General features: G+C 36.5%; 2 protein-coding genes across 2 annotated transcripts in view; one reads left to right on the forward strand and one right to left on the reverse strand.

Moving 5' to 3' along the window:
• The window catches only part of LOC310882715 (uncharacterized protein), a 44,273-nt gene extending 31,646 nt beyond the window's left edge, over positions 1-12,627 (reverse strand). Inside the window, exons 1-2 of the mRNA XM_083801847.1 lie at positions 10,837-12,627; positions 8,232-8,379 (exon numbers count right to left, since the gene is read on the reverse strand). Coding sequence (XP_083657973.1) covers positions 8,232-8,255 — 24 coding nt within the window. The 5' untranslated portion in view covers positions 8,256-8,379; positions 10,837-12,627. The remainder of the gene's footprint in view (positions 1-8,231; positions 8,380-10,836) is intronic.
• Positions 1-18,733, forward strand: part of ANKRD60 (ankyrin repeat domain 60) — a 299,598-nt gene that overhangs the window by 60,552 nt on the left and 220,313 nt on the right. The window contains exon 6 of the mRNA XM_083801848.1: positions 8,942-10,090. The gene's annotated coding sequence lies outside the window, so the exon portion shown is untranslated. The remainder of the gene's footprint in view (positions 1-8,941; positions 10,091-18,733) is intronic.

An 18,733-nucleotide genomic window follows, 5' to 3' on the forward strand; every position in this document is an offset into this window, starting at 1 on the left:
TTGTAAAAACAGATGTGTGTTGTATACAACTGTTCCTAAACTGTCCTGGTTCTTCAAGGATGGCTGAGAGGGTATGAAAGAAATTGTGTGGAAGGAAGGAAGCAACAGAAGCCCAATTCAACTGTCAGGAAAGTCTACAGGAATTTTTCCATTGACTTAACGGGAACTGAATTAAGTTGTTGGTGAGAGGCCATGTCCAAAAAAACTCCAGACCTCCTCTTCTATTCCACATCTGCTGTGGATCTGCTGAATTTATTAGGAGTAAAAATCTAGCTTACAGCATATGGAAAATAGAGGGGGTGAAGGTTATGAGAAACCCCCAACTTATTGATGTGGGAGTGGAAAAGTCCTGCAAAATGAACTGTTTCAAATATACTAAAAACATAACCCCCAAAAGCCCACAAAGCCTTCCTGCATTCATAGTCACTGACTTCATCAGTTTCACAGCATTACTTTTCAATCAGCAAACATCATAAAAACAGGAAGGCAGATTTATGGCTGTTTATTAGCCAGCACCATTACTGTATTTACTGTAGTGTGAAAAAGGAAATCAAGGAAAAGTGTTATAAATCTTGGTGGCTGCAACCCAGATGCATTTATTTACTTACTGGATACTTCTCTAGTAGCTTAGCAGATGCCTGCTAGTTTACACATATATTTTGAGCATATCAGCAGACTGCTCTAGAGGGATGGGTGTTAAAATTCTACTGGGGTCTGTTTTGGGCTCTGCTAGGAAGAAGTTAGCGAAATGTGTTCAGTTTAAGTAGATAAACTAGTTATAGAGGAGATACCAACATGCTAACCAATCAAAGCTTCTTTAAATGGAGTATAATTATAAATACATAATCTTGCAATAACAGGAGAATAAAGCTCTGGCTATTAAAATAAGAACAATAAAAGCAAAATGCCTGTGTTATTGAACAGCTAATATCTTAATGTTCAAAAAGGAACTTCAATTCACATAAATCTTATCCAAAATCCTGGAGCTGTAATATTCCCCTTGCTCTGTGGGGTGAGTGGTATCAAACATGGAGCTCCGTTTCCGGCAGGCCAGTTCCCAAGGTGGTACTTTGCCATTGCAGATAAAATTATGGTTTATCCCAAGAAAGTAAGTCACCTGACCGTGGATGACCTATTTCTACCTGCAGTCAGAAGAAAACCAACATTATCTGTGAATATGGTTGTGTTCAAATGTGCATAAATTCTTTATAGAATGTGTTTTTGCTTTGTTTAACCAAACGCCCCTTTCTTTAAATATCTACTTCACAACAGCAAATGTTGCCTTGGCTAGGCCTACTCTTTACATCTTCATTATCTATAAAAATCTAACTAATGAATGGAAGCTGAGTTGAATGCTTAGGCATTAAATGTCTCAAAGATCTATTTCATTTTTCAACTTTCTCACTAAAAGCACAGCTTATTTTATTTTATTTTTTTCAGTTTAGATTTGTGGTCAAATGTAAAATGCTGGATCTAGATTTGTGTTCGAAGTCCAAATTTATTTTTCCTGAGGGAAAATCATGAACCCATTCGAGCCAATTGAAATATTTCCATTGATGTTTGGTGAACCAGGAAATAAGTTAATCCCAAAACCTAACTGGTGCAACATTTCTATAAATCACCTTGGTTTTTATAGTAGCTGTTGTCTTTTTCTACTTACTGTTGGCTTTTATTGTTAATGCTGTTTTTAAACTGAACAGTAAAATGCAAAGAGATTATAAATTATAAATGAAGTTTCAATGAGGCTGTTGATTGCAATGACTAAAATCTAATTAAGCAGTTTAAGATCTAAGTGATATTATTATTAAAGAGTTACGTTAACAGAGCATTTGATCAGCCTCTTAATTTGTTTTATGTGAATTATGCTTGTAAGATAATGTGATTCTGAGTGACATAAAGATCAATTCTTTTTCTTTCCTTTTTTTGAGGGAGAACTAATATGCTATGTTTAAATTGAAATAAATTGATGGAGAATTCTTAGGGAAACAAAAGCATTCTTTTGGCATCTTAATTAACTTTGACTTCACATAAATACTAGTACTGACTACTTTCTGTGGGTTTGATATGACACTGTATAAAGCACTTATATTTCTGTTCTTGTTTTAAAGCCTATGTGCAGATGGCTGTGTACAGATACCTATACACTTTTACACGGATATGCTAATTTGTTATGGTGACAAGCTCGTTACCACGAGCCAGTGAGATGACTGTGCGTCACACTACATTTTTGCCTCTGAAGTCATTGTAAACATCTAATTGCATGCATTTTTCTTTTCTTTAAAATATAGTGCAGTGTGTTTTGAAACCAACAGAAGTCTGTTGGGATGTGCATTTATTATTTAATTTATGAATATGGTTAGTGCAAGCTTATGACCAGACTGGATTGCTTCCTGTGTGATGTAGCTAGGTACTAATCACGAGGACTACACAGTAGATAAACATATCCTTGTTTATGGGGGTGGGACCTATGCTTGGTGGCTCTGGGAGGTGGTCTGGAGGTTCTAACTCACATTCGTACTCCTCACTTCGTGAATTCCATCAGCCTTGTCCTCCACAAGTTTGTTCCCCAGTTATTATGATAGGAAATCAGGCAGGACTTAAGCCTATTAAAATCTGAGTATAGTGTAACTCGGTTGTTTGAAACTAACTGCTGTACTTGAGTGCACAGCCTGACTAGTTGAACAGCACCACGGGGAAATTGGTACAATTGCAGGGAGCCCATCCTGCTGCCAGGTTATAGACAGTGTTCCTTGGGCACTGCTGCATTGCCCCTAGTTGGGATGAAAGGACTAGGTGACCCACGTAACAGTGCTACCATCAGCCTTCTACCTCCCACAGACATAGCTGGGATTCTTGGATCAGCTCCTGAATCCTCTTGAAAAACAGCTCTGCTTCTGCTGCTGCCTATTTTCTCCCTGTTTGTGGATATCCAGTCCACAATGACTTTAATTTCATTGAAATAGTTTTTCAAGGGGTGTCTTACAGCAGATGGTCTCTGGCAGGGGAGGACATCCTTCTTAATTCACATTTATTTTTAAACATCCAAAACGGAGGAGCGAGGAAGAGGGGAAAAAAAAAACAAATCGTGGGGAAGATGAAGAAACATAATGCACTTAAAGTACAGAGAAAGACTGAGGGTGCCAAGCACTGCAGAGGAAAGAGAAAGTCATGAAGCAAAAAATGACACTACGAAAGGAAGCACAGCTGGTTGATTCACTCTTGTGCTGTGCTATTTGTGTATTTTTGACTCTTGTATGCAATAACCAAACCCTTATGCCTAACTTTATGTCCTTTCAACTTCGTTGTGCCTGTTGTCATGTGGTTCATTCTGCATCATTCCTTGAAAACAATCTCTAATGAGCCAAAATGTACAGTATCGTTTTTGAATACATTCTTGTTTTTCTTTTTATGTCTAGAAGGGTGGAAAATTACTTTTGCTCTTGAACTGGTTCAAAATCTTCCTCCCACACTGAGGAGCTTGGAAGTGGGTTTGGAAGACAGTATTTTCTGGCTGCAAGCATCAAAGTGAGATCCAAAGGGCAAACATCTTTAAATATTTAACTACTAATAACCTGGTTCATAAAACTGACTGGGTGTTTATGGAAGACAGTATTGCTACTTTATGGTATTGATCCAACAGACACAGTTAATCTTGTATTTTAGAATACAAAAAATGCACAAAAGTCATTCTGGACAGAAAAAAGAAATATTAATCTCAGCAAACTGCTTTTAAATATTGATGTCTCAGCAGCCTTGCTATGTCATTAGCATTTTTTCTTTATATCTTGAATTTAATCAATACTTTTTTTTTTTTGAGGTTATGATCAAGTAGCATAAAACATTTTACAAAATCTGTTTGCATGTGATATATTTTGTGTTCTCTGAAAGCTCTGTGTCTAACATGATCCAGCAGACAGCGTTAGTAACTACTGATAGACGAGGGCTAAAATTTAGAGCTAAATGACTGCTTTTCATGTTTCAAGTTTTAAGCATTAAACTAAATATACTTTAAAGAGATTTAATTTTCACTGGTCAAAACTGAATTCCTTCCAGAAATCAGGCAACCACTGAGGCCCAGAAATCAACTTTTTCTTTGGAAATCACAAGAATCCCATGAGAATTTAAAGGCTTACTCTTTCCGAGACACCTTGAGATTCTTAAGTTCAGGTACAATAGAAGAAGAATTGTTTTATTAGTATGTAAAGTGACATGTTGATAGATACCTATCTCCTGAATGGTGGTTTCAAATATTAAATGATGATTATCCAGAGCTCCAAGGCACTGATTCTTTGAAAGGGCTTTCAATATTGTGGGAGTAGAATGACAGGAGGCTGATTGCAGCTGATTAATTCTGAGCTACTAATCTGTAGACTTTTTTTTTGTTCTTGACAAATGGTATAATTTAAGTCCCATAGAAGAAGAGACCATCCAATTTGAGGGCAATAGAGAGCCTGGTTGAGTAGGAACTCACTTGACCGTGCTCTCTGCCTTTCCTTCCTTGAGAATCTCCCAGCTTCAGAGAAATGCTCCACCTCTCTCTTCCAGCAGCCTGCAGGGGAGAACCATTGTGTTTGCTCTGTAGGCAGACTATAGGAGACATCCATATCCTAACAAGCATAAACTGTAGTTAGGTAAGATGGGCAAAGTATGAGAAGGAAATAGATTTGCCTTTGCTTATTGTTTATACAGACAGCATATGATGCATGTGCTGTCATTATTAAAAAAAAAAAAAGGAAAAAAAAAGAAAAAAAAAAAGAAAAAAAAAAAAGAAAGGAAATGTCTATACTTAGAGAGTCCTAAGGTGTTATTCTAACTCTCCACCCTTTCTGTACCTGGCACATTGACTAATGTTATCTTGGACATGACAGGTAAAATAGCGATTTGTACAAGAAAAAACAGCATGTCCCAATATGACTACTACAGCTTGAACTTTTAATTTTACTTTTTACAAAAGTATCAGTCAGCTACACAACCCCTATGCATTCTTCTCCCCTCTAAAGGTCAGATACCACTTCCTCTTCATTATGTTCTTTTGCTTTTAAGCAAGCAGCTTCTGCTTGAAAATTTTCATGTATCACTCATACATCTGTAGGGCAAAACATTGCTTCTAGGCATTTATCACTCACTTGCAGTTGACACATAGTCATAAAGGTGACCTATTTCATATTAACAATCAATTTCCTTTCATTGTCACCACCAGGGTATGTTCTACCCTTTCACTTCCCTTGTCAGAAGTGTAGATTTAGGGGTCAGACTGAAGATTCTTTGAAGGTAAAAGGATGATTGTTTGACTCTATGCATCACTGAATTCTGTCAAATTTGTTTTAATGCTGAAGAAAAATACCCAAGCATTGCTTTCTAACAGAGAATAATGGAACACAGTCAGACTTAAGTATCAAACTTTGTATGCGATCTTGGTAAAATTGTTTCTGTAATGCAAAGAGCTTTATATGAATCTCATAAATTTCAAGGTGTAATAGCAGCTTATTGGAGTTCTTTGTGTGATTTCAGGGCTTTGTGTCTTTTATATTACTTGAATTATGGTGTTGAATCTTGGAAAAATTAATAAAAAATCCATTTTAAAAAGAGATACTTCTGCATGTTACTGAAGTCTGTGTTATGCAAAAGAAATAGTATGCATAAACCTACCGTGTTCCTGACATCTGTTTGAATTGTTGAGCAAAACGGTCTGTGTTCGCATTTTAGGAGACACAATAATTCACCAAAAGGTGCAATCTGTCTTTGGAGAACCCACAGGTTTGTCACTGAATTTCATTATCAATACAAGGCATTTTTGTGTGAAGAAAATGCCTTGAAGAGGTTTGTCTGCAGGAAAAGAACAGGATAATCTTTAGAATAAAGATACTTCTCTATTTCATAGAAATCCTCAACAGCTGATAAAATTTTAGCTGTAGCGTGTATTGGATTGGAGTTAATTTCTAATTTGGAGTTTTAAATTCCTTCCCCCTTCTTCCCCAATATTCATTCTTCTCAAAGCAGCTGAGAGTAATTTTTACTTCTTGTTCTAGTTTTATCTGAATCCAAGTGATGTAGAAAATCAGTCCACAATAACGTTTGTCTAATTTGTATTGATTTCCCTTCTACTTTATGCTGCTAAGATAAATGTGCACAAGGTAATTTGAAATATATTTTTCCAATAGTAAAAACTGTACCCATTTAATGTGCTTATCTGGGATGTAAGAGATCCAGTCAGGTCACTGGCATAAATACTGGTTTTGTTTTGTTTTGTTGGTTTTGTTCTTTTCAAAGACAAGTGGAAACTGAGAAAGTCCTGTTGCTACAATAGCAACAGATTACACAAGAAAATTCTCATATACAGAAATTTCAGCGCTTGGGAAATCCAGCTCCCATTCTGCACCTCTGCTCCTAATGCAACACAGATATAGCCTGACGTGGTTAGTCATGCTGCATGCTGCCTTCAGGATTTGTTCCACCATGTTCCACTGGCCTTTTTGAGGGTTAATGTGCCAGTCAGCTTGAGTTAGCACACCAGAAACTGGTTCTGAACAGAAACGTTATGCTTAGATTTGGCAGACTTTTTGTTGGAAATTCTGAATTAGAAACTTTTGAAGTAACCTTCAACATTGGTGTGAAGTAGAAAAGCTTGCGTTGCTCCCTGCTTCTGACAGTGGTGAGACATCGTTACCAGCATGTGGGCCCTGAAGTATTGTGCTCTTGGTTGTAGTTGGTTTTAGCTTTGACCTTGGGAAGATCCTGCATATGAATCACTTTGTTTTCAGTTCCATGAATTCATCTTAAAATTATGAAACAATAAACAGTGTGGCAAAGGACAGTACATTTGAGAAGGAGACAAAACAAAAGAAAAAAGCCAATATTGCTGGAAGCGGCAAGGCAGCCACAGAAGTGTTTAATCAGTAAAGAGACAAGAAAAGAATGCCTAATAATTTCAACTTTTCTGAAATCAAAGTAAAGGGAAGCAAATACTTCTAAACCTACAAGTATACAAAAAAATTTAGCCCCACCTGCAGCTATTCTGAGCTTTCTAGATTTAATGTAGAGAAGAGCGAGGTCACCTGGAGAACTGAGAGACATAATACCGTACATTTCTACACTTGCATTTGTGTACATTCATTTTTTCATTGACTGAAAGCTTCCTGTGTTTCTGATGTAAAGATCTCAGAGCAGACACCACAGTGTATGAAATACTAACTGTAATCTATACTTGAAATCAAAATATGTGTAGGATAGAGAATTATTTCTGATGAATCAGAGAAAGAGTTCCTGCAAAATGGTTTTGAGTATCTATTGTGATTTCATCGGCATAAAACTGCCATTTTTTTGCATTGCTAGCCTAAGGCACAGAAGAATTATCTTAAATTGCAAATGTTCAGGCTAGTGAATTTTAGCAGTGAGAGGGACTATATCTCCTTTCATGTTAGTATGTAGTTTGGTGTGCAATGAAGAAATTTTCCCTCATTTGTGGGGACAATCTGGCAGGAGACATAGCAGGCAATAATACAACAGAGGGCAAAAAGGGAAAAACGAGTTTGGAAAGAGGTTCAACAAAAAGTTTGTCTTGTTTGTAAATAATAGGAATGACTACATCCCTGATAACGTTCACACCTGCACTTCTGCCAGTGTTGGTGCAAGTAGGAACTATGTCTATTTCTCTATAATGGTTTGAAAGGAACCTGGCCTGTTATGAGGCCCTATCTCATCACATGGCAAGCTTCTTAGCAGCTGGTCAGAGATGTGGGTGAGTGAGGGAGACCTGAATGAACGGGTGTCTGAATGAATGAGAGACTACAAATGTTACAAGCTTTGTGGTTTTCTTTGCAGGCACCACAGAGACCACAAAGTACTGCCCACTACATTGTAATTTTGATGTCATAAGGTTCTTTATGGTGTTGCATTTGGGGGAGTGTTTATGACTCAGTTTTATGTGTATCTTTTCTGATATCTCTGTTAAACTACAGAACTATATTGTGCTACAAAGTGAGGCGCAAACTGGGTACCATTAGAGAAATGTATGTATGTTGTATTATAGATAAAACACTCTTTATGTGACACAAAAAAAATAATAATTGTAAATATATTTTTATTATTCTTTCTTTTTAACCCTTCTACTTTATTACCGTAGGCTCTACAGGTCATTACAAAAGGATTAAATGCTTAGATAGGTATGCAATGGGCCAACACCTTAAAGCCTTTTAAAATTATTTAAAATCTTTAATTAAAGAGAAACTTACCTGAAAGCCATGACATGAAGACATCTTCGGACACAAACTGACTCATATGTTGAAATGGTTCACTTTTACTCCAGCAAAGCTCCTACTGAGGTCAGACGCAGGGGAGCAGTTATATGTGCCTCAGCTGTCTTCTTGTTTCCAGGTGTGTCTGTATCAGGTTTAAACAAACATTACAGTCTGAAATTTTATGTAGCTGCAAATGGAGAGACTTGCAAAATCTGTGACTTCTTAAGGATTTGCTCTTATTGTGCGTTCAAATACAAACAGATATCTACCATAATTTTGATGTGGAGAAGCTTAGGGATATGTAGTTCTAGTTGTTCCATTCACAGTATTTATTTATAGTTGCACAATTAGTACTGGATTTTCATGTTCTAGCAGTGTTGCAAAGAAATGTGATTTGTACTATTCTACATCATACCAGAATAAGAACAGATAAGACTAGATCAGAACAGATCATGTCTAACCGTTGACATAAATAACAAGCATGATAAATGTTATTACATGAACTTGATCATATGTATGGATTTAGGCATTCAGCTGTTGTGAACAACTAAGATGGGATTCTTCTACATATATTCCTAGTTTAACTGAAGATGTACCTCAGTGCTTCATTGCTAGGATTTAATCATCAACAGTTTCAGGGTAATTTCATCATTGTCTTTTCCTCTCACTCATTCTTTTTATTTTTTTTTTTTTTGTACTTTCAGGAAAACGTCTGAAGTTTTCTGGTTGTGAATTTGCCATCTCAGCCATCTTTGCACTTTCCTGATGCTTTGTACTCAGAATTGGGTCACGTGTAATTTTGCAATGGTACAACAGTCCTTTTATGTGAGAACCACCCCTCCGCAACTTGCTTCCTCTGCATCTTCAGTCTCAAGACGATAAATAGAAAATGCACTAAGCTCCAGAGTGGAACAATCATACTACTTTTGCCAAAATCTGCAAAATTATTGCTTCAAGTACCCTAGTTCTGAAGAAGTTAACCAGAAACTTAAGCTTCAAAGCTCAGATATTACTCATCTATAGCGTGTTATTTTATGTGGCACTGGAGAAACTGGTGTTAGATGATGCCCAAACCTCAGTTGCTAACCCCAGAGAACAAACGTACTTTTCTTGTGGAAGCTAGAAGTTTTGAAGTTCATTAGAACATGAGAGGACAGCACATCTGATAAAACTACAAATAAACCAGTTATAAAGCTAAGACTAGAAGTGTGCCATTACATTGGAATGACTATGGGCCAGCTAGTCCAAAACATACTTCTGACAGTGGTCAGTCCCAAATGAAAATGTTAAAAGAAAATTGTACAGCAGACAATCCTAGATTTGTGTGCTCCAAAGGGACAATCTTTCCTAACCTTGGGCATATAGTGGCTAGCTCATACCCTCAAGCAAGAAAGTTTGGTCTGTGATTTTACCTCTTTAGAGAGACTAAAGTACAAGCTTTTGAACTGCACTAGATCTCACTCAATTTTCCTAAGATATTGAAGAGCTGTGAATGTAGTATGTGATCTGAAGAGAATGTCAGTGGAAAATCAGAAATCTTGAAAACTGCTGAAAACAGCAGTAGCTTTTCTGAAGAGATTGAGTGCTGCCTTACTTGCTTACTGAAAGGAGCAGACTGAAGGGCCAGATGATACATGTCAGAAAAACTAAGACCCTTATCTTATACTTTGCAAGATGATATATTGCCAATTTCCCTCTGAATGTTTAAGAAGCTATTGCAAAATATTTCCAACATAGACTGCTCCTCTAAAAGACTGGGTGCTATCCAGGATCAGACTCAGCAATGTCATCATGTCAAAAGAGAGGCTGATCTTCAGGCAGTTCAGAAACAAGGAATCCTGAAATTGCCTAAGGTAAGCCAATTTATGAGAAGCTCAGACAAACTGTGAAAAATTAAGATGTTCAGAGAAGTTGTGTAATGTTTAAGACAATTGCTAAATTATAATTGCTCATTTCCAAACTTTGAAGAGCCATTGCAGATAAAGTTCTGCCTTTTGCTAAAATTGTGACCAATATCATACCTCTCAAACAGATAAAATAATAGATATTATGTGAGGGCAAAAAAGCATAGGCATGAGAAAAGCAGGCTATAAAACATGCAAGTGATCATATGGTTGGACTAACAAAGGCTTTGAACAGTAATGTTGACCTTAAGTCTTTTGCTGACACAAATAACAGAAATAATAGACAGTCTTAGCCAGAGTCTTTGATATAGAAATGGAAGGCTGGCTTTCCAGTTTCCACTTTCAACTTGTGAAAATTTAACAGCTGATGTTCTAGGCAAGAGCTGGTATAGAAAAGACCTAGAGGCTTTTAGAATTGTGTGCTTCTTTTAAAGTTCAGAACTGCACAGTGATACACAGCCTGCAGTGCTGATGGATGCAGATGCACACAGTACTGAATGTATGCATTTATATTGCCTTTGGGTGTAAAGTGTTCCTCCCCCCACCCTCTGCCCAGTTTGGGTTGGTTTTTTTTTTGGTCATGCCTTTAAGAAGAGAAGACCTTTGAGTATTCTTTTTTCTTTGAATAAAAGATATTTTTTCCACCTTAAAAAAATAACTTTAAATGATGTTTCAGAAATGGGAAAACTACCTACCTTTTTGCTTACAGAGAGAGAATGTTTTCTTGAGGGATCAGATGTATAGAAGCTTTTACAGCATGCACAAAACAACTTATGACAGAATAACAAGCTGCCCTGTGCCTTCACAGCAGCTGGCAGAGTGAGTCATTGCTTCTGGCCCTGTAATGCAGACCTTGCGTGTCTGGGAAATAATGCCCAGCCAAGTGTGATTGCAAGCTATTATTAAGGCTTTATTTGTGCAATTGGTATGGTTGAGGTCAAACATCTTTCTCTCTGTTTTCATGTAGTGCTTTTAGGCAGCTTTCAATAATGATTCCATTATACCCCTACTATGAAGATATTTTACCTCTTCTACAAATTGCTGGTTAATTACTGAGTTGTTTTTCCCATCTGACTCTACTTTTGAGTAAGACAGTATGACATTGAGCCAGAAGCAACACTGACTACACAAAAAACAGGGAATTTGAGCTTTGAACTGAAAGTGAGTACAAGAATTTCTGGAACAGATGAATGCAGCCTGAGAGTTACTGTAGTGATTGAAAATGTGTTGTCTAGAAATTGAAATTATTTGGAGACAGTGGTTTATGTGGGGGTCTCCAGGCAATGTGTTATGTTGTCTTTGCTTTCTTAAAATGTTTTAGGTCTGTTTTATAAGAAGATGGAGAATTATTTTATTTGTAATATCAACCCATTCAGAGTTGGTCTGTGATTTACAGGCCACATGATGTCTTGAGATACTCAATAAACCAGAAGATAATTGAAGCATTTATTTTTTTAAACCTTGAAAATAAACAGGCTAAACTTTATGGACATGTACTATCTTTGGCCAGAGGTAGTTCCAGGGAACATGTAGTACTTTGACAAGCTATTTTTGAAAAGAAAATGAATTTAAATGAGTTGCCTTCTAATGATTCTTGGCATAGGGGCAGGTGAGCACAGTAGAACTGAAAACACTGCAAATATCTGCAAATTGCACATTCTTCTTCCTGTTAACCACACAAACACTGTGGACCGCATCTCTGTGTTTGTGAAGAAGCTAGTTGAATGAAGCCCTGATCAGAAATGAGGACAGTAGGATCCACTGCAGCGTTAAAAATAATGTAGATATTTTAAGCGTGGTTCTTCAATCAAAGGTATATTACTGGTATATGAAACAGTTGATATACCAGTAAGCAAGGGATAACATGCACTAGTAAATATAAATATAAGTTTTTTGCTTAGCTCTCATAGAATACATAGCACAGAGACTCTACAATACCCATTACAAAAGCAATTACTTTAAAGGACGCAAATGTTTATCGTAATTGGTCTATATATTTTCAGTAAAGAGTTTACAAGGAAATGATCTTTTTCTAACTGTTTATTAAACTGCTGGGGTTAAAGCTACATTCAGGTAAGTCTCTCATAGCTATTTTATAACCCACGTTTTCGGAACTGTATTATGATGGATGCTAAAGCTGCTTGTGGGCATAGCATACAAGAAAACCACTTCAACGTCTTTTCAGGATCAGGTATGTTTTCCAGAAAGCAGTCCACTTTGCCTGAGATACTGTTTGTACCTGACTGGTGCTAGCACATGAGCCAAAGATATCCCTTAGCTTAAAACTGTTTTGATGACCATGACTAATTGGAATTGTCTTTTTTTCAGCTAGAAGTGCTTAGAAAAAATCTTAATACTTTATGCATTTTCTTCTGAAGTCTTTGATATAGAAAAGTATTTTTTTCTTTGCTAATAATAGTATTCTTAGTGCAAAAACTAAGGATTGTGATGCTCCTACAGTTGTCATTACTCTAACATACAGCACCTCACCCTCTTCAATGCTTTTATATTTATACCACTCCTGTGAGACAGAGAGTACCTGTCACCTTTGTTTTATACCTCTACAAATGAAGCGCAGAAATGTATATGCTCTCAGCAAGAGTGACTAGTTTTCTAGTTTTCATTCTGAGTTTTTTAGTGACTCTCACTAGGGCAGTTTTGGACATTCATCTCCCAGCTCTCTCTCTGTTCTGTAGCCTGAGTGTACCAGCTTGAAATTGAACTGGAAAAGCAAAATCACCTCACTCCATATTTTAAGCTGATACACCAGATTTTGGAGAGAGATGAGTGAAGTGCTGTCTGTATTTTCAGAATGGTTTCCTAAAAGGTCAAGGGCAGAGAGCTGGGAACAGGGATATTTTAAAGCATCACTGGGACTTTTGTCAGAGATACCGTATCTGTGCTGAATCTTTCTCCAGATGTTCTTACTTCTGCTCTTTGATTGTAGAGGGAATCTGCACAGTGGGCATTGACTTTTAGGTGGAACTAGTTAAGAGAAAAACTTCCATCCCTTAATCCCTGGTTAAGTAGTTTAGCTGGTTTTAAGATGTATTTCAGTCCCAGAGGCAACCAGTGGCAAAATGGGCATTTGAATCCTAGGTCTTCCAAACACTCAAATTTACAAAGTGTAAAATGCTATGATTCTCAGCTCACTGGGACTTATTCATATAAGCATTCTCTTTGAAGCCAATAAGAATATTAGTGTGAGTAAAATTTGTAGGATTAAGTCCTGAATTTCTGTTGAGCCCAGATTTCTACTGTTACAAAAATGCTGATATGTGTTTTTCCTTAAAATAACTGGGTAGAGTTGTAGCAAGAAACTGGCAAACATTTTAGAAAAGCATGTTATGATAGTAACCTTGCACAGGAATACTGGCTTACAGTACTTAACAGTATTACCTGCCAGTGAAAACTTGGCAACTCTTCTAATTTGGTCAGAGAACATTGCTAAGGAGTAAATTAATTTGTGAGAAATTCATATCTCAGCAGAAAGCAATCCTGGTCCTTCAGCTGTGTACTCTGGAAGGGAAATATTCAAATAAGTAAAATAAACTCAGCGTTTTTTATTTCCAGTGAGGAAGGGGACTCGGAAAGTCTCTTACAGTGCTAGTCACTATCTCTTATTTACTTTTTCACATATCGTTGCTTAGGTAATGGTTATTGTAAAAGCACCAGGAAGACTTTAATATCACTGAAGCTTTATTGTATTTAGCCCTGATTTATACAGTTGTAAGTTGTGAAAGAATCAGGTTCTCAGCATTTTCTAGGCAAAGTTGGCATCAGTGTTATTTTATTTAGTCCCTGAATAGCTCTATGAAGTAACGTTTTCCATTTCATTGGTGGAATTAATGAAGGACAGAAACCTAAATTCTTACTTCTACAAAAGTTCATTGGTGCCAATATGGATCATTCCAGAAGATTTGTTATTAAATGGTTAAATTGTTCTTGAATGGTTTGTGGGGAAATCTCTAAGGTCACAGAACAAGAAAAGGATTTGATGGCTTCAATGCAATGAAGGTAATGGAAGTAACCTCACTGAAAGTAACCAATGGAGATGCATGAGTCACAGCTGGTATTGAAAGGACTAAGGGTTCCAAAATCTTGATCTCTTGTTAACACTTCCTTATTTAAAATTCTCATAACACTTTGTGGGGTTTTTGAGATATTCAAATTTGCCATTAAATGCTGTTTTCCTCCCCCATTAGTGTTCACCCTCTCTTCTGCAACAGTAGTACTTCCTCCAGGTTTTGGATGAGCTGTATACATTTTGTTTTGAAAGCCTGTCTTTTGCCTCTTAATCGTGTTGGATCTGCATGAGCTACCTCTTCTCCATCTCAAATCTTTTCCAGCAATGGTTAATGTACTACAAATAGTGAAGAATATCTATTAGGTTAAGGTAATTCCAGTTCTGCTAGAGATGAACTTATGCATGGAAAAAGAGGTCTTTTGTTAGGAGGCTAATTAAAAGTTCATGGGCTAAACTCTTTTCTGGAGTAACTCTGCTGAATGCTAATGAAGCAAGATCAGATGAATATTTGACCCTCCATTACGAGAAACTTTAATTAATAAGTTGAACAAAGACTGAACTGTGCAAACAGCATGAAGAAGATTCTGTGGGATGAAGATCCTGTTAGAAAAAAAAACAACAGATTTGTCTCTTCCTTCAAATTGGAACAAAAAGGGCTGGGTAGATCACAATTTTGGCAGTGTTTTCAGTTAAGAACCTTAATGCTGAACTTGTTAAATCCTTCTCTGAAAAACCATCAGATTACTGCCTCCCAGAGCTCTAACAAAAAATAAATTCGAAGTCATACCAATCTTCTGCAGAGACGGCTGATTTGAGTTAAACCAAGAAGTTTTGTGATATCCTAAAATCCTTTGACAACTGGAAGTAGATAAAATAATTAATTAATTAATAAAGGCTAAAGCATGTTCAGGGAAGAGATATTTATATCTGTGGAAAATGCCCCAGCTACCCCTTTGCTCGAGGAATTTTTGAGTTTTCAGTGTATTTGTACCCATAGAATTGCCTTGTACTGATGCAACAATAATGTAAGTTGTTCCAAAAACCCTGGGCCCAAGTCCAGATTCATCATGTGGACTTGAAAAAGCCAACATGCTTTGGAGTTACAAAAATAATATTGGATTATTTATTTATATAGCACCCATAAATTTGCAGGTTGCTTTACACTCCAAAAATAAAATCTAGTCCCTGGAAGGGTAGTGCTGTAATGAATTTTGGCTTCTAGGCTTAAATAAAAAGAAAAACTATAAAATTCTGAGATTTAACCAAAAAAAAATCTCATTACAAATCTCTCCCATCCTCTGTATTTTAAATATTTCTGCAGTGAATGACTGTACTTTTTAGCCTAAATAAAATGCAGAGAAGAATTGCCCCGATATCTCCTAAAAAAAGCATTAAACTAACATACTGGAAGTATAGAATTCAACCATCTGTTGCTGGTTTGTTGAATCAATGTCAAACTCAGCAGCATATGAAAGAGTGACGTACAGTACAGACTACAGAACAGGGCAGATATTTTTGGTGACATCTGGATGCTTTTAATCTACTATACAAACAAGGATTTTGGGGACAACAAACTCTTAATCATATGTGCTTAGAATATCTACAAAAACAGAAAAAAAAAGTTTGCTCCCAGGGTTACTTAATTCTTTCTTTTCAAAGGGCCTTTTCTTTGAGGAGGCACACAATTATAGGAGGATATATAATTTCTTTACTTCTTAAACTCTTTTTTTGTGTTTTGTCACACATTTTCTTAATGAGTTTACGAGTAAGGTAGCAAATCCCCACCAATATTTTCCTCGGTTCTCTCATTCATTTTGGGCTAAGCAACTTGACCCTGACATCAGTGATCAGGGCCCCTGCTGACTGCCCTGTAAAATACTTACATTTTATTGTTATAGCTCAAGTACAAGAAAATGAAGAAAGGAAGCACTATTGTGCAAAATTTGGAGATGCAGTATTGAAGTATACAATGATGATATTACATCTTCTTACAGTTGGCTCTTGCTAAAAATTTCCTTTTCCAGAATGATTGGTGATAGATATGTGCTAAATTTATTGACGTAACAGTGACAAAATTCCAAGGATTTCATTGGAGGCATCTGTAATAAAAGTTTTTCTTAGCTTTATAAATGCATTTTGAGGTGGGTGAGAGTTGTGTGCTTTGCTTTATTTTATTTTATTTTATTTTTTTTTCCCAGTGGCACAATTATTGGTCATAGTCCACATGAGAAAGCAATCCAAACACCTGCAAACGAAGGAAGTGGTTTCCATACATTGTATGTGAGAGTTCTCAGAATAGCTCCTTTACTGCTATTCATCTGTCACTTCAGTTGGGTTCGAATTTACAGAAAAGAAAGAGACATCTGTTTCTTACTTTGATTTCTCCATGGGAAACACAATAACAATAATTTCACTAAAGGAGTCTATCGACCAGTTAGTGATAATGGGACTATTTTGTATTTCTTTAACTGTAGATGGATATTTTCCTTCTTCAGGTAGTGGAGTCTCAGCTTTTGTTGTACATTTTTTATCCTATCCAGGTTTGCTGTATGAAAGAACTTAAAGGAAGAATTCAACTATGAAACTTAAAATACTGTGAGTTTTTTAAACTTAGGTCACTTACAAACCTCAGTTAGGGGCAATAAAGGCACACACTGGATGATTTTCCATTAACAATTAGGACCTGATTCTAGTAGTGGTCTCATTTAAAACATACAGTTCCAGTGGCTTTAATGAAATTAGGAAAATCAGATTCAGGATTTTCATATGCTTTCTTGATTGAAAGTGGTATTTCCCATAATTCACCATCACCCCATCACCTTTTATAGACCAGATTTATTTATTTATTTGTCCATTTCTGTTTTCTCACTGTGGTTGTAGTTAATTAAGCGGTTAATTTGGAAACAATTTATAGAGGACATGAAAATCTTCAGGTCTCTGTATACCCACTGGAATGTAAGCTCATCTATTTGTACGAGTTATTCAGTGCATTGTTGGGTCAAAGATGAGTATTTAAAACCAAAAATAAAACATATGTTTTTAAGACCTTGTAGAAACACAAGAACATAGGAACAGCTGTACTGTGTCAGCTCAAATGCCCATCAATCCCAGTATCCAGTCTCTGCCAATGGCAGTAGCAGATGCCAAGGCAGTGGTACTTCGTTAGTATGCCTCCTGTGTGAAAAATTCACCATAGAAATTAGTATTTTTTATACTGGCTTACATTGGCAGGCTCCAGTGAGGGACAAGCCTGACTGTGCTTGAGCTGTCCTGTGCTGAGCACTGTTACCTACCAGGAACTGAGGAGAAGACAGATTAGTGTTGCTGTCTGTAGATGGATATCTGTGGCAAGGGAGGTGAAGTGATTCTCCTGAAACAAGACAGGAATTCTGTTTGTGAAAGAGTGAGCTGAAACCAGTTCTTCATTCCCAGGCCAACATTTATACTGCAAACAAATTTTTCCTCCCTTGTGGGACTTTGGTTTTGCTGGAATAAAAAGTGAGTCAGGAACCTCAGGAATCAGTCCAATGAAATTAGTATAACTGACGTTTGACGATCAACCTGACCTTTAACAGTTTTTCATGTTGCTAACACAAAATGATTGCTCACCAGGCTCTGAATAGGCCCAGTATAACACCCCCTGCTACTCCCTACTCTGCATCATTCTTTATTCTCTTGTCAGAAGCGTTCCTTCTTTGCTGATATCTGATGTTTTATGCTGGCATGAAGATAACGGTGAAAAAAATTGTATGATTCAGGGGTCAGTCAAACTGGGTTCTGAATGGTTAGTAGGAAGAATGAGTACTTGTTTCCTGTGATGTCCTTGGCAATTAGATGCTGAGAGAATGACAGACATTGAATGACTGATCTAGTGATCTGTATTTTCTTATTTTACGTTCTTCTGGACAACGGAAATATCAAGGAAGAAACTTTTCAATTTTCAAAGTTTATTTTAAATAATCAGGCATTGTCATCAACAATGAACATAATTGCTTGTGTGCCTTGTATTATACTTAGGAAATCACTGAGATTCTACTGCGATTTTAGGAGTGCTAGAGTTAAAATACAGCAGACTTAACAAAAAGATCACTATTTGATCAAATTTCTTGACTAGTTTTCCAAGTAGTATAAATTAGTGCTAGTTAATATTCCTAAGTATCAGGTAAGAATCTCTGCTTTCTGGAACCATGTCATCATATTAAAATATTGATCAGAAACTTACGTTTTAAATAATGATCAATTTTCTTTGCTTGCAACCCAGTCTACTCCTGGCAATGCACATGCTTAAATTTACACATTTGATCAACTATATTGACATCAATGGGATTATTCACACCCATAAATTTGTGTAGCTATAATTATTGCTAGATCAGCATCTCAAGCTGTAAAAGAAAGGAAATTGTTCCCGGAGTAAGGAAAGTATTCAAGATCTAGTAGAGCTAGCACAAATTGTGCCATTTGTGCAATATATTGGATCAGGAAACTGGAAAAAAATCAACACTTAAAATAATGGAAATAAGTCATATACACCTTTAATTTACTTATTTGTAAAACTATGCAGCACA

This window comes from Anser anser, assembly GCF_964211835.1.
Source record: "Anser anser genome assembly, chromosome: 16".
In the NCBI taxonomy this organism is placed as follows: Eukaryota; Metazoa; Chordata; class Aves; order Anseriformes; family Anatidae; genus Anser; species Anser anser.